Source organism: Fusarium oxysporum, chromosome X (genome assembly GCF_013085055.1).
Source record: "Fusarium oxysporum Fo47 chromosome X, complete sequence".
In the NCBI taxonomy this organism is placed as follows: Eukaryota; Fungi; Ascomycota; class Sordariomycetes; order Hypocreales; family Nectriaceae; genus Fusarium; species Fusarium oxysporum.
The window spans coordinates 1,020,097-1,041,396 of record NC_072849.1 but is presented as its reverse complement, the minus strand read 5'-3'; the positions used below and the strand labels follow the sequence as shown (position 1 = coordinate 1,041,396).

General features: G+C 47.4%; 9 protein-coding genes across 9 annotated transcripts; 4 read left to right on the top strand and 5 right to left on the bottom strand.

Annotated features, from left to right (window-relative positions):
- Positions 1-288: 288 nt before the first annotated feature.
- On the bottom strand, positions 289-2,995 carry FOBCDRAFT_264726 (uncharacterized protein; the record flags this gene model as incomplete). The annotated part of the gene is made up of 4 exons (XM_054707127.2): positions 2,427-2,995; positions 2,194-2,306; positions 1,462-1,831; positions 289-1,410 (listed from the first exon to the last, which is right to left on the bottom strand). The coding sequence occupies exons 1-4, from the start codon at positions 2,505-2,507 to the stop codon at positions 289-291; spliced, it is 1,686 nt and encodes a 561-aa protein (XP_054563102.2). The 5' UTR covers positions 2,508-2,995.
- A 376-nt stretch (positions 2,996-3,371) lies between these two features.
- FOBCDRAFT_207295 (glycoside hydrolase superfamily) lies at positions 3,372-5,004 on the bottom strand (the record flags this gene model as incomplete). The annotated part of the gene is made up of 5 exons (XM_059609193.1): positions 3,372-4,279; positions 4,315-4,394; positions 4,452-4,770; positions 4,846-4,902; positions 4,992-5,004. 5 exons carry the CDS (start codon positions 5,002-5,004, stop codon positions 3,372-3,374), a joined length of 1,377 nt encoding a protein of 458 aa, XP_059465993.1.
- A 1,691-nt stretch (positions 5,005-6,695) lies between these two features.
- On the top strand, positions 6,696-10,243 carry FOBCDRAFT_253457 (uncharacterized protein; the record flags this gene model as incomplete). The annotated part of the gene is made up of 9 exons (XM_059611047.1): positions 6,696-7,252; positions 7,312-7,592; positions 8,047-8,079; positions 8,682-8,751; positions 8,812-9,139; positions 9,200-9,237; positions 9,316-9,672; positions 9,775-9,816; positions 9,853-10,243. The coding sequence occupies exons 1-9, from the start codon at positions 6,756-6,758 to the stop codon at positions 10,241-10,243; spliced, it is 2,037 nt and encodes a 678-aa protein (XP_059465992.1). The 5' UTR covers positions 6,696-6,755.
- FOBCDRAFT_169244 (uncharacterized protein) lies at positions 10,229-11,698 on the bottom strand. The gene is made up of 2 exons (XM_031191268.3): positions 11,578-11,698; positions 10,229-11,517 (listed from the first exon to the last, which is right to left on the bottom strand). Exons 1-2 carry the CDS (start codon positions 11,617-11,619, stop codon positions 10,267-10,269), a joined length of 1,293 nt encoding a protein of 430 aa, XP_031032499.2. The 5' UTR covers positions 11,620-11,698; the 3' UTR covers positions 10,229-10,266.
- A 263-nt stretch (positions 11,699-11,961) lies between these two features.
- Positions 11,962-12,953, top strand: FOBCDRAFT_323563 (uncharacterized protein). The gene is made up of 4 exons (XM_031191267.3): positions 11,962-12,126; positions 12,181-12,265; positions 12,320-12,738; positions 12,793-12,953. Exons 1-4 carry the CDS (start codon positions 12,048-12,050, stop codon positions 12,936-12,938), a joined length of 729 nt encoding a protein of 242 aa, XP_031032498.2. The 5' UTR covers positions 11,962-12,047; the 3' UTR covers positions 12,939-12,953.
- A 511-nt stretch (positions 12,954-13,464) lies between these two features.
- Positions 13,465-14,901, top strand: FOBCDRAFT_244264 (uncharacterized protein; the record flags this gene model as incomplete). The annotated part of the gene is made up of 2 exons (XM_059610597.1): positions 13,465-13,740; positions 13,771-14,901. The coding sequence occupies 2 exons, from the start codon at positions 13,465-13,467 to the stop codon at positions 14,899-14,901; spliced, it is 1,407 nt and encodes a 468-aa protein (XP_059465991.1).
- A 1,090-nt stretch (positions 14,902-15,991) lies between these two features.
- On the top strand, positions 15,992-17,267 carry FOBCDRAFT_323562 (Intradiol ring-cleavage dioxygenase). Its single transcript, XM_031191264.3, has 2 exons — positions 15,992-16,398; positions 16,450-17,267. The coding sequence occupies exons 1-2, from the start codon at positions 16,115-16,117 to the stop codon at positions 17,120-17,122; spliced, it is 957 nt and encodes a 318-aa protein (XP_031032495.2). The 5' UTR covers positions 15,992-16,114; the 3' UTR covers positions 17,123-17,267.
- Positions 17,268-17,475: 208 nt separating this feature from the next.
- FOBCDRAFT_323561 (uncharacterized protein) lies at positions 17,476-18,487 on the bottom strand (the record flags this gene model as incomplete). Its single annotated transcript, XM_031191263.3, has 2 exons — positions 17,476-18,286; positions 18,366-18,487. 2 exons carry the CDS (start codon positions 18,485-18,487, stop codon positions 17,602-17,604), a joined length of 807 nt encoding a protein of 268 aa, XP_031032494.1. The 3' UTR covers positions 17,476-17,601.
- A 1,200-nt stretch (positions 18,488-19,687) lies between these two features.
- FOBCDRAFT_244262 (RTA1 like protein-domain-containing protein) lies at positions 19,688-21,279 on the bottom strand (the record flags this gene model as incomplete). The annotated part of the gene is made up of 7 exons (XM_031191262.3): positions 19,688-19,764; positions 19,882-19,990; positions 20,159-20,327; positions 20,380-20,450; positions 20,501-20,823; positions 20,879-21,073; positions 21,126-21,279. The coding sequence occupies 7 exons, from the start codon at positions 21,277-21,279 to the stop codon at positions 19,688-19,690; spliced, it is 1,098 nt and encodes a 365-aa protein (XP_031032493.3).
- Positions 21,280-21,300: the final 21 nt, after the last annotated feature.

Below are 21,300 nucleotides of genomic sequence, written 5' to 3'. Positions count from 1 at the left end.
CTGGAACCAACGACCGTGTCTATTGTGTGGGTTAAATTGCTACAGGTCCAATACATCGAGGTCTCTGATCATTTGGGATACATGCTGATTTTCTTTTAGCCAATTACCATATGTGTAAATATATATGGAAAACTGTGTACAAAGTAACTTATACTAATCGATAATCTGTATTCTTCAATGCACAATTCTTTTGTTTAGCAGAACGCCATGCAAATTATCTAACCAATCTAAAGGTTTTCCAAACGCTATTTGAAGCGATTTCGGTAAGCATCAGCTGATATCATAAACCTATTGAACGATCTCCTTGCCCATGTGAAGCACCAACTTCTCATAGTGCGATCCGTTGTCAGCGAAAATGCTACAATGTGCTCCAACTTCATCTGTGCCCTCCATGGAAATGCGCACCCACATAGGATCAGCCTCCGGCGGAAGGATGCAGAATGTGCGCCCCTCTTTCGGTTTTACCGCAACTTGCCTGTCCACTTGACCTTCGTCAGTCAGTCGTTCTTCTTCCGAATACGTGTGACTTTCTGGAGCACCTTGTAATAGTGATAACAGACATCCAAAGAACTCCACTAGGTTTGACAAGAGCGCTCTGAAGCAATGCAAAAGATTGGTAGGCTGATATAGTCTCAAGCGATGGTCGAGAGGTCTGTATACCTCGTTGGTCTGTCGTTCTTGCAGACACAGAAGATCAGTGGCGGATTGCTCGTAGTGCCCTAGGCTCTCCCCCTCAGTGCTCCAAATATCAGAATCTCGGAAGAGGTCACCTAGCCTGTGGTCTTTTCCAGCTTGCTCAAAGAATCGTCCTTTGTCTGTGGCCCCATTACCCCATGAAGAGATTTCTGACCGCCAACAATACTGTCGTGGTGTGCAGGATGTGAAGAAATTCAGAAACCGGATTCTTTGTCGCCTTCCAAGATCTCCTGATTGCGCAATTTGCTTTTCGTATGCTGGGAAAGACTCATTGTAACCCTCAAGAGCTCGTAGCTCGTGATACCTAAGCCTCAGTGTCCAGGGTCGCCTTAGACATCGTCCATATGCCCAGTGGGAAGCAAAGGAGGCAATAGTTTCCTGTAACCAACACTGGAGGCCGCTGTTCCAAACTGACTGCATAAGATCGGGCTCAGATGGTAGTCTATTCGGCCATACTTGATTGTCGTTGAAGAAGGGGGGATTGAAGCCCGCATCTACTAAAGATGCGGATGGAATCGTTGGTAGAAGTCGAGACGATGAGCAGTCCGACTCAAGGAATTGAGCCTTTGTTTCGATTTCTGTATGTTTACGGCGGAACAGAGAGATGATGCCAGGAACGATAATGCCGGGGTTCAGGCCTAAGAAGGGACAGTCCAACGATATTGTGCCGATTATAGAATGGCGTTGCTGGTGATCCAAACTGAGAGATTCTTTCTACAGTTAAAATTAGTCAAGACTTGAATTTCAATTAGAGGAGGAACTTACTAGCTGAGCAGCTCGAGCAGCCAAAAAGCCACCCAGGGAGTGTCCTACCAGAATGACATATGTTTGGGAGTTCTCGTGTGGCTGAAGCCAGCGGCTGAAATTTTTTACCGCGATATCCATGGAATTACGTGTTTCGTACTGTGGGTAGATCTTTGAATAGACGACGTAGGTATCTCCGAGGGCTTGTTTGAGAAAGCTATGGACGTGAGAAGGGAACTGGCCGAATGACTCTTCAGTCCCGCAAAACCCATGGATGTATATGAGAATCAACTTCCTCTTATCAGTCACGAGGTCAGAACCATTGAAAGATTGAGGCAGCAGTGTAGGTGAGGGTTCACCAGACTCAGCGTAAGAAGCCATCTGGTTCGAGCTGAGTGCAGACTTAGCATAAGTCTAAGTCTCTGACATTACCCAGCCTAGTAGCAGTAGGTTGGCCACGGAAGAAGTATCTAAATAACTTCGCGCAAACATGGGTCTAATTCATTTTGTTAAACTTAGATCAGGAGTCGCGTATGGCATAGTCCCCTGTACGCCGTCGGTAACGTTTGGACATTCGGCTTACCCCGAGTCTAATTCAGAAACGGGACGCCCGTTTCAGAGGCTAGATTGATTGGCGCCAGCCTCGTATTTGCACACTACCTGACGTCGACACATATTCCAGAGCTCCTTCCCCTGTAGTCTCCACATTATAATCTTAACACATTTCTCCATTGTCTCGATACTGAGGCGCACCTTGAAGTTGGGGCCATGTCGTAGATAGCTCGAAAACGAGATTGCGAACCCACGAATGGCCGATTCGACTTCACGTTAATAATACGAACTTGTGCCAAGTCAACACTGGATACCTGCGACAGTCAAGGGAAGACCTCAGTATGGAGACCACCTACAACCACAAGACCTATCATTCCCAACTGCAGGCTCATCGTCGTTCTTTCATCGCTTCACTTCAGGTTGAAGCGCTGTACCTGTAATTTCATGTCCAGCACTGAAGCCGGCCTTAGGACAAAGCCAGGAGCCATAACTCTAGAGCCCGAGGACTGGGCCATGATTTCAGAGGGCAATGTCGACCTCTATAACCTTCAGAACTTTAGCGCGGTATCGTTCTACGACTAAGCCGTCCTTTTCAATCCCCTGAAAAAGGACCTCTACAGCAAACAGCATGATTACGCCTACTGGAGTGGCTGTTCAATAGGTGGCAGGAAGGGTCTACCTCGATGACTAGAAAGGCACTTTCGCCAGCGCGCCTACCTCAGAGCTTTGGTCTACACTTTGGGGACCCATGTTACCGTAGTACAGCAGCGTGGCCAGTTCCCGCGATCCTGCGAGTTTGAACGTACAAATGGCCAAGTGCGATCCCCTCAACGGTCTTGTCGATGGGCTCGTTTTTGACGACCCCGCCGGTCAGTCCAAGCCTCTTACGCTGGTGAGGCAGTCCTCCAACTACTCTAATACAGGACATATGGCTATTGTCAGCCGTTTCCCAGCTTGGTCTTCCAATCTCAGTACTTTGCATCCACGTCCCAGCATATAAGGCTTGCGAAATATCTCAAGAATATGGTGCCGGGAATTTATATTGAATAAATAATGATAGGATTTCAATAATTGAAAACTGTTATATCTACAATGATATTCAAATCATAATGTGCGACGCCGTAGTAAACTCACGACTCCTAGGGAGAAGCGTCTTTTTTATCTTGTTCCCCGTCTTAGTTTTACCACTACTATTACAGGAGTCAAATTGGAGAGAAATGGAAAAGGACCTTCATTTTAGGTACCGTTTGTCAATGTATCACTGATACATGGCTTAGACTTTGTGTAAACACCCTCAATATCTGGGCAAAACAAACTAGGAAATCAGCTGGAAGACCAGACAGACATCAGGGATCGGGTAGATAGACCTGAACTTACCATCAATGATGTCCTTGTGTTCCAGAAGGACCTGGACCCGACCACTCTGTTTTCGCACACGTTCTCGAATTGCGTCCAACGGCGCAATAAGTTCGGTGTGGCGGACAATGCCAGAACCGCCCCCCCTGGTCGAGAGTACCCACTTCGTAGGATATAGACGCGTTCTCATAGTCGAAATAGACGGATCCGATGGTTGGGTATGGCGCTCCATTTCCGAAGACCCCAATATCCTTTTCGTTCTCCAGAGGCAGTGTTCCGTTGGTATTCTTGAGTAGCACGGTGGCAGCGGCACCCAATTCCCGAATAACCTTGGCGTGATCACCTCGAACATCGCGTGCAGGTACGGGCTTGATTGCGAACTGAGGGTTGTTGTAACCAAACTGATTGACGCTTAGGGCAGTGGCGGAAGCAGGATCCAGGGCAGGGAAATCCTCATGTTGATGTAGAAAGAAGTATGGCGTCAGGACTCTCTCGACCATTTCATTGAGGCGACCTTTTGTCACGTTATCATCGTTAACTGGATCTAGAAGGTAATTGCCAAAATACGAGGCACCATAGTCGGCTCTGACAGGTCCTGGCATCTCGAGGTCGAGCCCTGTGTTGGCGAAGGAGGCTGTGCCATGCGTCGCATACCAGTCAGAAACGACGTAGCCCGGAAAGGCGAGCTCATCCTTCAGTATCGAAAGCAAGTGATGGTTCGCGCAGGAATAGGTCTGATTCACTCTGTTGTAGGAGCACATCACGCTGGCAGTACCAGCTTTAACAGCGTCAGCAAAAGGCCAAAGGTACATCTCATGTAATGTACGTTCGTCAATGTTGGACCTCAAAGCATTGATGACGGTTCCATCCTCCTCAGTGGTTTGTGTGCGCTGTGTTTCCTGTTCGTTTCCAATGAAATGCTTTGAGCACGCTTGTACACCAACAGATTGTATACCAGACACGGACGCATGCATAGCGACGCCAGAGAGATAAGGCCCCACTTTCGCCAGCCAAGAACACTACGGCCCATAGGACCACAGGATGGCCTGCAATTGAATTAGCACATGTATTACCTCGACAGAGTGAAAGTTGCAATGACTTACCCAAGACATACGTGAGCACCTTTGGCCCTAAACTCTTCTCCAATGACAACAGCATGTTCATGTTCACAGATAAGCCGTTTATCCCAAGTTGCAGCTGCAGTAAGGCCAGAGGAGAAGATGCTCACACCGTCTGACCTAGCATATCCAGAAGGGCCATCGGAAAAGCATATACCCTGGAATCCAAGCCTTTCGACTTTCCCAATTGTGCCAACACATGCCGGTCCATCTCTGCGATAGCCGCCGGTAGCGATGCCAATTTTCTCAGTCGTATTGAGCTGTGCTACAAAGGCTCGGGCTTGGTCAGAAGCATTTTTCCATGCTTTTCCCAATGATTAGCCTCTTTACTCGACTGAGAACAGGAGAGAACAAGGACTCCATATGTGTAGGTACTTACAAGATGCTGGCTTCTGACTGAGCAGTGTCGCAGAAGTGGGGGAGACGAGAGCAAGGCCTGCAAGGCTTATCCACAAAGTTGGGGCATATATTGTGTAACGGAGGATCTTGGTCTTGGTTTTCTGAGTGGAGGACAGAGAGACAGACGCTTGTTGCTCATTACATCTTCTGCTGGCTATCAATTCGTGCTGATTATACCCTTTTATACATCTTAGTCCATGTAGCTTCCAGCCTGAATACGTTTAAAGCGTGGGGTAAATGACCATCTGGATAAATAACTATGTCGATTTCCCAAAATGCGACGATTTTACTTTACTTGCTGTCGCGGTAGGGGAGAGGGAAAGTATTTACATCCCCTTATGGTAATGTCCTTTGGTAAATAAGCACAGTTTAGACTATAGTGATCTGAGCTTTACCTCGTATTCCTATTTTAACACTTTACTGGGCTTCGCTTAGATCTGGATCCACAGTTCGGGTTATTGGTCTCTAAACGAGGTTCTTTAACCATCGTAAACGAAAGCCAGGTTTTACAATTGAGTCTCGTTTAGAGAAACGAACATGATCCGAGGCTTTATACCTTTTTCCTTGATCAAAGCCCCCTTAATCATACTATGTCGGTACGAGGCAGAACGGAAGATAGCTGCTGTAGTTGAGCATCTGAGTAGCTGGTGGCGAAGGCGGCATATTCCCGTTTAGACGCTAGAACAGGAACGGGAACCCGGTCGCGTGTCTATTACAAACGGGTTTCTCGACCTTGTGGAAATCTGCTTCAAAGTATATAACTCTTCAGGGTATATCAAAGACTTGGCTTGTTCTCGAAGCAATCATTAATCAGAGGTTACAATCACAGGTTAAGGGAAGAACCAGAGGGCTTTGCTACAGGAAACTCAGAATCTAATATTATAATCCACCATGGCAAATTTAGATCTCAATAATAATAAATAACGTTGCATTTTAATAATATATAAGGACCTCTACTCTTGGTTATAATTAGGAACGGAGAAAGTACGTTGCGAACATGCGCTATCTGATGTAATCGTGCCCAGACAATTAGACTACCCCACAGACCCAGAGCTTCCAGTAGACAATTGCAGACAGGCGGTAGTTGTTTCAAGCTTTCCATATCCCTAGGTTCCTTGTCGATGGCTTCTCATCAGAAAGAAACAAGCTCATTTTTGGCTCTTTTTTGCCCAATGACGTGCGGTTGAGCCCTGGATGATTGAAGCCAAGTTTTGAAGAGCACATGCTTACCCGCCAATCTCCAGGCCATAACTTCATTGGTGGACAATCGATGGCAGCCGAGGCTGGTCTCACGATGAGAAGTACAAGTTGTCCTCCATAATTTTGGCCGTGAAACAGGTATTTTTGATCTAGCGGCTCCAAAGCTAAACCCAACAGAGGAGCTCAGAGTAAGCTTCTGCGCCACGACAACGATCGACGTCCCGAATTGCCCTATCGACTGCGCTGTAATAACGCTCCTGCATGAAAACCCAGATTTTGGTGGCACTAGCTACGTAGTCGATACATCACTGTGGCGTAAGATCTCCACTGTGACCACTAAAGAGGCGAGAATGACAGGGCGTCTGAGATTTTGAGTGACAGAATTAGAGTACGGTCAAGGATCAAAACCATCGATAGATCTGGCAGATTCAGGCACATGGAAAAGGCAAATTGGTTGCAGGTTAAAATACATCGTCATAGATCTAAGATCGTAGTAAATTGTGCAAAAAATGACGAACGATGACAGCATGAGCCACATACGCTGCCAAGGACTGTGGCATGAGCTCATTGATCTGCCAGAGCTATTAAGAGAGAGCTCTACAACTTATTTGAACCACAAGCATTCTGACACTTGATTTAGAATCTACTCTCGCATCACTCAAATCATATCAAAATCTTCACCTATTCAAAATGGCATCTGAACTTCCTCCCAACGCCCTTGGCAAATTGGCCTCATCCGTCAAGAACATCGTGACAGGTGTTCCATTGGAAGATCAAAACGAAACCAATGCCTCAGCCACCAAGCAAGTCGACAAGAGCCTCGACAAGACTGTCGACAAGACCGTCGAGACAACTGACGATGCCACCATTCACAAGGAGAAGCAAGCTCCCGTTGTGCACGAAGACGTCAAGTCTCACGAGCATGAGAAGGTTGATACTGAAGTCGATCACGAGGTCCACCAGGACCATTACCATACCACCATCCAGCCAGTCAAGGACAAGAATGTCCTGCCCACCAAGCATGTCTACAAGGAGAATGAAGTCGAAGAGGAGATCGACCACCGCAATAACGAGGCTAAGCTGAAGGCCAAGGAAGAAGCTGCTAGGATCAAGAACGAGAAGAACGTTGAGGACACTACTCACTCAAGAGAGTATGCTCCCACGAAGGAGCATGAGCACATTCACCAGTAAGCACCAGGTTGCCGCCCCCCCTCTTCATGTACCGGAATCTTACATATTGTCCCAGCCATCTCCACGAGAATATTCAGCCCGTGATCGAGAGAGAAACCGTCCAACAGAAGGTCATCCACACTACAAATCACATCCACGAGAAGGAGCAACTCAACGACGAATACCACGAGGCCACTGTTGCTCCCGCAATCTCCCTGGACGAGTTCAAGAACGGCGGTGCCAAGACTGGAACTACTGTCACCAAGGACATTGAGATGCCAGTCTCTGGCGTCAAGGCCACAGCAAAGAAGAGGGAAGCTCTCGGAGACGTGGATGTCGAGGAAGGTTCCAAAGTTGGTAAGTCAAAAATCACCCTGAGCCAGAAGCCTATGAAATAACAAATTACTCAGAATCAATCTAGTGAAAAGGAAGAGAGGGTCTTCCTGTACAGTAATTGACTGTAAATGCTCATGCCATCGATGAATAAGGCATCACGAAGAAGAATTGTATTAATAGGACGGAGTTAGGATATCTATTTATAGTGCTTTGGTAGCGAATGAACAGTGCCTGACTGAAGCAAGTAATCCTTTCGCGGCGATGTGATATGTTTCTTCGCCAGCCCAATACATGCACGTGTAACTTGGTACATGTGCATCTGCATATGTTTCAGCGAGGTCGAATTCAGAGTTTTTGCGCGACTTTTTATGAGTACATCTGGAAAGCGAGTTCGTGAGTCAATATTTCTTTTTCGAGCAGCACCTGGGGATCCAATAAGCACTACATGAAAGTGATACTCGTATCTGCGACCCAGCAGGATCTGCTGTTATAAACTCTCTATATATTGGTAAGTCGGAGTATGTGTTTCATGCCGTGAACTACCTGACGTCCAGAAGCTCATGTCGTTTGACTTGGGCTCCTATCAGAGGACAACTTTGCAGTGAGCACTTGCTGATCACCTGCAATACCTAGTCCTAATTACACAGCCAGCGACAGGTATAAGCTCTCAATTCAAAATCAGGTTCCGTGGCCAGCCTCGATATATGCAGATTCGGGCCTTCTGACATAATAAGACCAAAGCGATGAGTCAAACCCTTATCACGCTGTCCGGGGCAGGTTTCTGATGTGACAAATTCATGCTGGAGCCAAATTGAACTCTGGAACTGGTACGTATCATGTCAGTGTTCTTTTTGGTCACTTTCCACTTCGTTCGAGCTTAAATCACATGATGCTGTCCCCCCAATCCGCAGAAGGATGCGCATCCAACAAAGATTGTTATACGTACAGATTCAAGCACTGAAATGGCAGACTTCAGCACACCGCTTACAGCTCTGAGAGCCACTGCAAAAACTCAACCTTACGTAACTGCGGTTAAGCAGAAACACAATGCCACGACTGGACCCAGGTACAGCGATGTCTCTTATCACCAATTTGAAAATGATATCGAAGCCACGGCTTCCTACTGGAAGAAGACCTTCTTACCACATGACATTTCTGAGCAGTCCGTTATCGGTGTGTGGTAAGTACTCACAGTTATCCTCGAAAAGGGCAACTAACTTTCTGTACCGACTATTGGCAGGTTGAAGGGAACATCGTATGAAGATATGCTACATATTTGGGGTGTATTTCGAGCTGGGTACACCGCACAGCTCATTTTGCTTCGAATGACCGACCCCTCTGTCGCTCACGAGGTCTTAACAGCCGCAGGAGCTGCAGCATTAGTCCACGATCCTTATTTGGCTTCTGTTCTTCAAGATAGTACAATACCCACATTCTCGGCCAACGGGCTTCTTTCAAAATCCGAGTCTAAGCTAACACCTGTGGGGCCTTTGCCAAAGATGATGGATGGAGACCAGATTTTGATGATATACCATACTTCTGGCTCAACCTCTGGAGCACCCAAACTTGTGCCTATAACAGCTCGATGGATGTAATGCCTAATCAAAAAGTTTTAAAGTCTCAGCGAGTTCCTTCTGTTACCAAGGACCATGGTCAAGGTTGCGATGTAAGACTAGTGCTTAATTCTTGTTGGGCCCAAACTGATAAGTTGGTTTAATAGTGGAAGTTCTACTCATATGGGAAGCACAATGCTGTTTCTGGAAAGCGACCTTCAAGGCGGCTGCTTCATCATTCCAACAAGTATCCCATATCCTACCTCCGAGCTCGTCGATATGATCGACAATCATGGGCTCACACGACTCGACATGTTTCCGGTCTTCTTGTCGCAGCTCTTCCGCCAAGCGCGCCATGATCCATTGCTCTTCAGGAGTTTGTGCCTTTTAGACCATATAGTATATAGGGGTTACCCGCTCAATCCTTATGAGGAGTCTTGGGCCCATGGTCATAATTTTTATCTTATAAGTGCCTTTGGGTTTACCGAAGTGCGACTGAATCTCATTTCCTATGGGGCCAAGGAGGTCGCACTGGGGCCGGTTTCACCGTCAATATTCGAATTTGTCCCTCTTGGCAATGATTAAAATGCTCAAGAACATCTAGTCGAGCTTGTTGTCCCCCCTGAGTCCCCTGTCTGTCCTCACTATAGTCTGACAGATGCGACGGATGGCAAGTTTCACACTGGCAATCTGTTCTTAGAGATCGCGCTTGGATAATATGCCTTCAGAGGCCGCGATGATGATTGGGTCAAGATGGAAATGGCTTTGCGGTGCGATGCCAACTCAATCGAGGTTGACGCTCTGCAGTGCTGTGGAGACGACCTGATTCACGCTGTTGTCGCAATTGGCGTCGGGCGTCCTTCGCCAGCCATTGTCCTTGAGCCTAAGCACGATGATGTCCTGGAGTCCACAGAGAAGACGCGAGAGCTTCAGCTCAAGGTTCTGCAGCGAATTACTCCATTCCACCGGCGACGATACAAGCACGAAAGAATCGAAGACGTGAATCTAATCTTTGTTGTCCCGCAACGTTCGTTGCCTCGAACTGATACGAAGGGCAATATCAGAAGATTGAAAGTTGAAGAGCAGTTCAAGCAGAAGCTAGACGAGATGTTTAAATAGATACTCAGGTACTGCTACTTAGTCTAGTAACAAAGCGATGATTCTATACTGGCCATGCCGGGCCTCCCTGGGTTGATCTTCCTCGTAATCACAGACTGTTCAATAGCTCCTCTCAATGCCTGTCTGGGAAAGCCAGGGCCTTTCATCAAACAAACCGCTATCTTTGTCAAGTTTGCTATGAGCAAATTCAGACTGACCCATATTCTCGGCGCGTCTATCTGCGGTCGTGAATTTTTTGACGGGAAAAGGTTGACAAAACTCCAGCTATCTGGCTGCGCGCAGCTAGGTTCTAGGCGATTCCCCGACAGGATCGCCAAGGCACTCGAGTCCAGCTCGATAGTCTCTTTATCCACAAAGCGAGCGCCAAGTGCCATGAGCTGTTTCTCGACACCAAGGACACTAAGGAACTGGGGGGCAGATGAGTCAACCATCGAGGCATTCGTGGCATAATTCGCAAGGTCGCTACCGGAAAACTCTTGATCCCACCATCTCCCTCCCCAGGGTAACTCTGCCAAGGTCTGAAGTTCATGCTTGCCAGGGCCGAGCAGCCATCGCATTCTCAAGATCATTTCATCCCTTTCGCGGTAGCGAAGGGTCGAGCCAAACATACGACTCTCTTCTGATAGTGGAAGTGGGGCATCGATTGATCTGCTGAGAACAAGGCAGCCAACCTTGAAGCATGAATATGTAAGACGACAAATGAAAGAATTGAGAGATAGAGGTGGCAATGAGGATGTCCACAAAAGAGGGCTGAGAGGTGCCGGGATCGTAGATGGCGGGTAGTTTGCTTGGGAGTAGACTGTTGGAACTACCGGTAGCGGCACCATTGTGTCTTCAGACAAAGGCATATCTATGGGGGAGTCGTCTGTAAGGGGCATTGGGGAAATGGCAGTCATCGGGTCGTCGGGAGTAGCGGTAATGGTAATATTGGGGTTTGAACTAGGAATCTCATCTTCAACGTCTTTGGGAGAATGGTATTGGGTTTCAGTGGCTTTTCCTCGAGCCTTACGAGCCTTGTGGTCCTGTTCAGGGTCTCCAGCTTCATTGGCCAATGTAAGAATATCGGCGATAACGCCTTGAATGCTGGCTATCATACCAGGGCTCTGTTGGACGGCATCCTGCTGTAAGAGCCCATCTGTGAATTCTACCAAGACAGTGCTCATTTTCTCAATCACACCTTCAAGGTGCTTTATTCGGTTGCAGCGTGTCTCATCGACTTCTTGTTTCTTCTTCCGAAACTTTAGCTGCGCTGCCCTATTACGCGCGCGCCGTTCCTAAGTTTTTGGTTAGGTGACTCGGCAGATTTGACATAAGAGATCCGAATAGGCTTTTACCTTGGCCTCTGGGCTGGATGGCTCATTAGAGCGAGGAGACATTATGGCAGAAGAGGTGCACGTTTGTAAGCTGGTTGTGTTTTTGCTAGTTTAAAGAGAGGAGCAATGAATAAGCTGTGACAAATTGATAACTCTTGCTTCAGAGAAGATGAGAAGAAATGACCTTCAGTTGATTCGAACAGAAAGGTTTCAAGACACAGGGCGCAAGGCGCAAAGTGCAAGGCATAAAATAATGTTTAGTGAAGGACGGGGAGATAATCTGGGCGATCGGACATTTCACTGAGGAGAATGACATAAACTTGCCCGACTGGACCCGCTTTTAATCCCAGAGTCAAGGAGCTAACTTGACTGGGACAAGTTTCATCGATTGTCAACAACCATCAACCTCAACCCCAATTGACACTTGTATTAAAGAACCTCGGCTGAATCAATTCAATGCGGGCATCAGTTTAAAGAACAGAAAAACAAACATGGCATCTCGCCCGTTGATAACGCTTTTCGACATTCCAAGTATAACACGAAAATCGTGGTCTCCAAATGTCTGGAAAGGTTTGATACCTTCACATCGAGGTCACGCGCGTTAGACTGACTGTTCAATGGTAGCCCGGCTCGTCCTCAATTACAAGGCATTGCCATATACCACTGAATGGCTCGACTTTTCCAACCTCAGTACCTATATGCAGCCTCAGTAAGTCCCTAAGGCCCCAAAACTCATTTACATCAATCATTGACACCAGCTCAGTGTGAAACCGAATGAGCCACCTTTGAGCCCGCATACCATACCCTGCATCCTGTTGCAGGAGGGCGAGACCACAAGGGGTATCATGGGGTCAAGGTCTATTGCCGAGGAATTAGAGAAGCATTTTAGCACGCCGTCACTTCAATTCGACTCAGAAGAATCCGCTAGAGTCGAAAAGTTAGCAGAGAAGCTACTGATAAGCAGCAGACCGTTATGGGCACATTTATTACCCAAGAAAGTTCTTGTGCCATCAGATCGGCAATATTATGCAGACACACGAGCAAAAAGATTTGGAATGAGTCTCGATTCATATTATAGTGAGCACGTCAGCCAGCAGCTTTGGTACCAGCTTGATGCTATGTGTCATGAGATCGGAGAGGTACTGGCTGAGACCCCAGGACCGTTTTTGATGAATTACCATCGTAAGAACAAAATCAGCCTCAGAAATTTGATGATGTGGTCGCTAATGTGAGAAGCCTCGTACGCTGACTTTACTGTTGTTGCTCTTCTTCGATTCTTCAGCTGTGTCGATCAGACCATGTCAGATCACTTCTACAGTGCTGAACCGCAGCTTCTCAAGCTGTATGAGGCCTGTCACCAATGGCTTGAACGTGATTATTAATTAATTGGATCTTTCTACCTACATTGGGAAGACTGATTTAGTCGAAATCCAGACAGAAGAGTCAATCAAGTAGGTCCAGACAACCCGAGTTTTGACCTCGCATCAATATCGTGATTTCGTAAACAGGAAAGGGGAGGCAAGAAAACTTAGGACCTCTTTTCTAAGTGACAAAAAGGCTTAGGTAAAGTTTAGTATAATTTAGTGTAGATTTTGTGGACCTTAGATTATATATTTCTGACACCTTGGTCCAACGTCAAAGTTTTCTTGAAATTATAGAAACAATCTAGCTGCTGAGGTAGAACTTTTAACCTATGTATACTAAATTATTTACTCTACTACTCTCTATCACCTATTATAACATGAGGATATTATAGCTAATTGTTGTTTGATACAAGGCAGTTGCTCTTGCCTTGTTGATTTTGGTCAGTGTTGCCCCCCTCACCCGGGTAGGTAGGTACGCTCAATGCAAAACAAACAACACTTCGATATCGCCTGTTGCAAACAAGCTGATTTTTTATCTTCAATCATGACAGATGCAACGATGCCGGTAGCCAAGAGAGCCGCACCGCCACCGACAGAGGCGACTTCCGCGCCCACGAAGAGGCCACGACACGAAAGCGACGACCCCGGGGTCCATGTCATCTTTGTTGGTATCAGCCAACACAAAGACATCGGTGAAGAGGGCTACGACTGTAGAATTCCCTACGACCCAGCTGTTAGCTCATTCGAAGCGGGCGACGTCCTAGGCGGTTTGACGCCTGAAAGACTACAGCAACTGGAAGATAGCCTAGGTCCTGGACCTGTCAGCAACATCGGCCCCAGAATGAAATAGAAATATGGTCTAGTCGATTTGGCTGGTAGTATCGCAAGATTACAAAAGTCCAGACCAAAGCTCATTGAGTCCTCCTGGAACGAACGCCTCGTCCTTCTTCATCAGCAGGTTCTCGCGATGCTTTGGGCCGAAAGATCTCAGCGCATGACTATCGAATACCGCCCGCTTGATTGGATCATGGGCCTCATAGAAAAAGGAGGCAATTCTCTCGCTAATCATTTGTGCGATCACAATCGGCCGATTCTATTCTACATCCCACTTCACCCACGCGACTGGACCCTCCATCCTGAAGTTCGCCATCTTTATGAAGCCATAGATGCACTCCAGCATTTATTCAACGACATCAGCGTATTTCCAGGATACCATGAGAGCTGGAATTATGGATACAGAATTGCAGATATCAGGGCATTAGACTCTATCGCTGTGAAAGACTCCACACCGGAATCATACCATCACAGGCCGAAGACATGCCTGGGCATCGGGGACTGCAGACTGGATGAAATACAAGGGCCACAATTCGTCAGGTTCGCGTTTAGCGAACGCGAAGACTACATACATCATAGCACAGCCCCCAACTATAACACGTTTATTCATAACCAGCCCTATACGCAGGGATCCGCCATGAGAGTTATTCACCAGCAGTGTTTTCCATCGGTCTCCAAATGGGGATACCTACGCGTTTTTATGGTTAGCGATCAGATTATCGCCCGTAGCTTCTCCTCATGCGACCAACGAACAAAAGTACACAACACGTCGACTCTTCGTCATGATTGCCACTTCGACTTTCGCGCCGCTGGTTTTCGACAACATCCAGATCCGGATCAAGTGACTGAGCAACAAGCAAAGCTAGAAGAACTCGACAGCTTTTGCAAGTGGTGGCAGCAGCAACTCACGACGTATGATCCTGAACTATTTGAATCTCTCAATATCGGCTGTATCATGAGAATTGGCCTATCGGAAGCGAGTCTTGATGGGAATTTCTTCATAATCGGGATTCAAAGATGGTTTGCTTCTCCCTTTTTCAGCATGGACTTGACAGCCAAGCCATTCGATCAGCTTTGCAAGGCATTTGGTGAGCAGTTTGCACGAGTTTATGGGTCCTTTGCTGCGGAGGATGTACCTGATAATTGAAGGAGAGTTGTTTGATGGTTAGCGATGGCTTGTCTTGGTAGGTATCATCTAGAATTTTTGACGCTAATACTATTTTGAGACCTTTGCTTTTGCGTGCGTTCTGTTAGCCTCAGGGAGCAAAACTTCAGACCTTGACCATAGGTGCCAAAATAAACTCATCAAAGAGCCCCCTGAAGTTATACTATTTCACCTAAGTATTTGCATCATTTAGGATCAATAGCCTAAGTTTTCTTGCATCCTCTAAGACTCCTCTAAAATAGCTGCTCGTGGCTGTGTGGTTTTTGGCGGGTCATCCAATGCCCCGCATCCATGATTCCCCGTCACGTTGCCCTCGGCATAGTCAATACAGCACACTTTCCCAATGTAAACAACATGATAGGTCTCCTCGGTTCAGAGACGTCATGACATTATTCCCGGTGAGTTTAATAAGGCTGATGCGTTGACTAAGTCCCAGGACCCTGGCATGATTGCCGCTACCCCAGGTTGACCAGCCGGGGACCCCCGGAGTCAATTGATGAGGTACCCTGGAGCTTGCTCTGTCATTGAGCTGTCTTGGTCATTGTCTCTTCTGAAGGTGATATTTCTTGTGATGCAATATGATCTGATGTTTTGGAATCTATGTAATCTGGATATTGTCTTGTCCAGCTGAACATACCGTACATCTTTGCCGTGAGCTCTAGAATGGCCTTTCAAGGTTGATGTAATCAGATACGCACGTGAAATGGTTCGCGACAGCAAGCCAGTCAAAAAACGGTAATAAATCGTACGAGAACCATATCCGGTAAGAAGAATCGGCAATCTATTCATCCAGAAGGTGGAAAAAGTTGGAGAAACAAAGATCCGCTTGGTGAAGAATCGGCATCTTGGTACGGCACCTGCGGGTAAGAATATTTCCCCCGGTTCGGATCTCTTACCCCAAGATTGTTCTAGTGACGATGGACCAATAGAGAGCCAGTATTTGCAATGGTCATTCTGACGTGGAGAGCCGACTTGAATTGCCGCTACCGTTGGCGTCCATGATCCACGGCCCCGCCCCCTCCAAGTCTCCCGGCTACGGAAACGGCAAACGACATTTCATTTTCATACTTAACGGCGCGACCTCCACGTTCTGACCCAAACGTCTTTTCCCTCATCATCACCCATCCCCAGATACCCCAGATCTTTTAAGTTCTTCTTTTTCTTCTCCAGACACTTCCCTCCAACCATCATCAAAATGGCCTCCAACGGTACAAACGGCACCAACGGCGCCACGGCGCAATCAAAATTCGACCCCAACTTCACAGACCATGTCATCGGCCTCATGAGCCCCGAGACCGACCCTCGCCAGCGTGTCATCCTCACCTCTCTCATTCGTCACATGCACGATTTCTGCAGAGAAGTCGAGCTCACTCAGGACGAGTGGATCATCGGCGTCAACTACATCAACTCTCTTGGCCAGGCCTACAAGAAGAACCGCAACGAGACATGGCGCGTCTGCGACATTCTCGGAATTGAGTCGTAAGTTCCCCAATCAATTGCGCCTGCCAAATCAATTGCTCACAATCGCAGTCTCGTCGATGAGATCAACCACAAGGTCGTCACCGAAGGCGGCAAGGCCCCTACATCCTCCAGCATTCTCGGTCCCTTCTGGTCTCCCGAGACCCCCTTCCGCGACCTCGGCGCCAGCGTCGTCCAAGACATGCCCAAGGACGGCCAACTCACATTTTTCCACGGCGTCATCCGCGACGTTGATACCGGAAAGGGAATCCCCAACGCCGTCTTCGACATGTGGCAAGCCAGCACCAACGGCAAATACGACGCCCACGACCCCGAGAACCAATCGCGCCACAACCTTCGTGGCAAGTTCCGCACCGACGCTGACGGAAAGTTCTGGTTCTACTGCCTCAAGCCCACCGAGTACGCCATCGACACATCTGGTCCCTCCGCCGAGCTCCTCAAGATCATGGGCCGTCATCCTTACCGCCCTGCTCATATTCACATCATGGTCACCCACGATGATTACCTCGGTGTTACTGCTCAGCTGTACCCCAACGACGATCCCTATCTCGAGACCGACACTGCTTGCGCTGTCAAGGACGATCTACTCCTTGACTTCAAGCCTGTCAAGGATGAGCCCAAGGGCGCTGTTCTCGATGTCGAGTACAATGTCAACCTTGCTTCCAAGAAGTACAAGCCTGACAACACCATGTTGATGCAGAACGCCAATCAAGACAAGTTCTAAGCAAATAAAAAAGAAAGAGAAGGGAAAAAAAAGAACGAGGCATGAGGATGTATATACATAGCATTGAATGAGTGGACTTTAGCGTTTGATTCATGTATTCGATGACTACTATAGTACTAAATAGTAAGAGATGAAAATTACTGCATTCTAAAACCATCGGCTTTCCATAAACCTTTGCTCACCTCGGCTTGTTCTCATGTACTAACGATATACTCACCCGCAAATCGAGGGAATAGGATCAAGGATAATGCTTGTTTCATGACCATCAAACAGATGATTTCACTGGACGAGGTAAGGTGTGCGGGGTCAACCAACTGAACATAGCATCCTCGATTTCACTGCGCTGCAAGTTTCGACCTGATAAGATATTCTCAATTTATAATAGACTTTTATGAACGCAAAATAATACGACTTCTCCGCGTTGAGGCTGTCTTGGAGTTCCCGTGTTGAAACTATAGCATCTCAAACCGCAGGTCAAATCAAACCACCCGAGTCATCATGCTCCTTCTAAAACCAGTATTGGCCACACTACCAATACCAAACGAAGGTAGAACTCGTATCATACGTAAAGGTGTAGCAAAGCCAGTGTAGCGCCGAATGACACTAATGCGATCTTTGATCGTCATGCGAACCTGACGAGCATGGACGTCCAGACCGAGCAAGTGAATCGGAGTACTGACTATCTGCGAGGCAGCTGGCATAAATAGCTGAGCCATCTTGAGCCTTGCGTCATCAGACTGGAAGATGTTGGCAAACGGGGTAATCGACGCGAAGGGGAACTCGGCAAGCTTGGGAGCAATCATGGTAGGCAGGTTGAACGAAGCGTATATAGTCACCGCATCTCGCAGGGTAAACAGCGCATAACTCAGCAGAGGTGTTGACATGCCACAAGACATTCTCGAAAAGTATGCGTCTTTGAATATACTCAGCCCTGAACTGACGGTCGTGGTAGCGGCGAACTTGGCGGGAGATGAGCAGACGATGGAGGGGTCACAGTCGTATTGGACGGCGTTGAAGGAATCGAACATGTTGGCAGTAGCGTAGGTTCCGAAGTAGACGAGGAATGGTATGAAGAGAGAAGCAAATGTTGCCTTGGGTTTGGACGCCCACTTTCGCATGGATGATTTGATGGACGTGTTGCTGGTTGCTTTGTTGAAGACAAGTCTAATTCGACATCTGTTAGTATCCACAGAACCTTGAGGATAGTAAGATGGACTGAGCTATCCGCTGAGAGGGTACTCACTTATCAATTGCTGTCACCCAGGGAGTGACCAAAGCAGAAGCGAAAGCCGCAGCCGCAAGGTCAACAGCAAAGTACTGCAGTGTACAGCGCTGCTGCTCCCTAATACTCATAACATCCGTCATTTTGACAATCCGCAATCAAATGCAATCAATTGAGAATATTGAAAAAGCTAAAGAACAATATTAGAAGGTCATTGAGTTCTAGGTTATGACTCTTATTATAGTCTACGGCATTTGATACCGAGACACCGAAACACCGTGAAACCAGCCATCCAGGGCGACCTATCACAACACTTTGGCGTGCACAAGCGCTGAACTACCGCTGTAGCTACTACAGTACAGTAGCACCCAGCCCGTCATCATCCGACAAGGCATTCCTCAACAAAATCATCAAATGCTTGCGATCATCACGAAAACAATCATATCAGGGTACCAATCAGACCTCGCGTAAGCTCACCTTGTGGGCCGCCGCGGTGAGTGGTGCGGCTGCGCTAAGCTCAGCCGTCTTGCATCGGGTTAACCAGGAGCCCATGGTTGACTCACCTAGGTGACCATTACGTGGCAGGAATTCGGCTACGCTCGGGATTTGTTGAGACGCGATAATCATTATTAGTTGCATCACCGTGGTAGTGCACGGCAAGTCGACGTCTAGACCGACATCTGCTCTTATTCGGCTTCTGGATGACTCCGCGTTTCCCCACGTCGGTATAAGAATTGAGTTGAGTTGAGCTGACTTGTTGAAGCGCTAGAGCTAACCCCGGATTCATTGTCAGGGGCGGGGCACGGACCTTGTTGTCAGCCCTGTTCACCAACATTCATCAGCTACGGACTCCGGTATTTGCGGTAGTGAAGGGGATGACAGGAAACCCGACACTTCTATACTAATAAGAATAGAATGAATCCGTAGAAACCTTTTTTTTTTTTTTTTTTTTTTTTTTTAATAAGGTGAGTAAGCATTTTGGCTAGGCCCTTTTCGCCCTTGATATAGAGTCTGAAGTCTTTCGAGGCTACTGTACCTTGTCTGACTCATTGGCGGCAATGGGAGCTGAATGTCAACTTCTCCCGGTTCCTTGTTCTTCATTGAACCTTAGCATGGCCTATTATTCTACCAACTGACTCTCCATCCGCGACACTCGCCATCTTGACAATGTTATCCCCCTTATGAGTTGCGTTGCTCGGCTTCAGACGGTTTATACAATGAATACGTTGGAGAGCTGTACTCCACTTCAAAGGTCAAGCGTAGAATAGGTTAATGAGTGGCATAGCCGATGATTCCCGGCATGGGACATCAGCCCTGGTGCTGGTCAGTCCAATCTAGCTGGATCAAGTAATCTGGAAGAACAGAAGATGAGTTGTCGCAATTTGAGCCATATCATACCGACTCTGGATCTTGGTTGATGCTGTCAAGTTCATCATCAATTTAGCTCTAGCTGTCGCTAACCATTGCTTTGTCCATATATTGACTGAACCCCTGTAATTCGCTTCCCCTAGCTCAAGAACAATTCAGTCCGTCATACGAAGCGTATCCGTAATCGGAATCAAGGCAGACTTTGAAGCGTGGAGGGTACATTGAGCATTTTGGATCCCGCTACCCACTTCATGATCGAAAAGCATGTAACTGAGATTCTATTTGCATATATAAACAGAAATTCTTTGCTAAAACTCGAAGCATATGGTAATAAAACAGCAAACTCTAAGAAGACATCCCATGAAAAATAAGCATAAACCTCTCCATACCAACCAGAAGCGGCTGGGTATCTGAACTACCGGTGGTACGGATGACGCAAATCATACAGACTCGGCAGTCGTTGAGACCTGCTTGTCGGCAGCCTCCGCGTCCAGGACCGCGCCCTGATGTTCTTTGGGCAATTTGAAACCAAGGTGCTTAAGATAGCTACCAGGAAAGAAGACATTGTAGAGGAAGACGACGAGCAAGATGGGAAGAGTGTCAAAGACATATAAACTGTGGTATACTTGTTAGTTTTGTTCGAGAATGAAGGACAAGTTCTACTTACTACCACTCCTTCTGGTGAGTAGTGCCATCCTTGCCACCAGCGAAGTCAATTTCACGATAGATTGAACGGACCTATTCGTGGTAAGTAACTGAGCCATAGATAGATAGAAATTTTGACTTACAAGAATGAGGAGGCATGAGACATTGACCACAATGAGTAGGGTCTGCCACTTCTTCACAACACCATGCTTCTCCTGATTGTCCTTGGCAAAGTCGGGGCTGAGTCGTCTCGCAGCGAAGTGGAAACGGATAGCGGAGACAGTGAAAAGACCAAAGCCAGCAATTTGAGTGCTCACACCGACAAGACCAAGCGTTTTGCCAAGATTGAGCTTGCTCTTCGCATCAGGATCAGTGGGGTCGGTGCCGGCGATGAGAACTGCAGCGACAAGTTGGAGGAGGAGCGAGATGATATCGAAGCCAACAAAGAGAAGAGTGATGAAGCGAGCTGCATTGTAAACTATTAGTATCCCTCTCTCACTGTCGCTGCGAAGAGTACTTACCAGGGACCCAGAGAAATCGAAGGGTTCTCGACTCTGGGGGAACAACCCAGAAGACGATTCTAGCGAAGATAACATAGATGACACCGGCCATCAAGACTGGGGGTAAAATCACAAGTGTGAATTGAAGCACGTAAGGTCCCTTTTCCGTCGGCTTGGTAGCGGATACGGCTCGAGCTGCGTAACCAATGACCTCCACTGCAGTAATGATTAGCTGCTAAGTAAGGGATTTGTTGAATGATTCACTTACTCGCAATAGCAAGCAACATAAATAGCCATACCCAGGCTTTCTTCCGAATGATTTGCCAGAGCGTGATACAAAAGCTCACTCCATAAAGGCCGGCGACAACTCCTGCCAATGGCTCGGAAGGATTGTAAAGATAGTAAGACTTGGGTGCGTCCATGATAGCGGATTGTTCGAGATG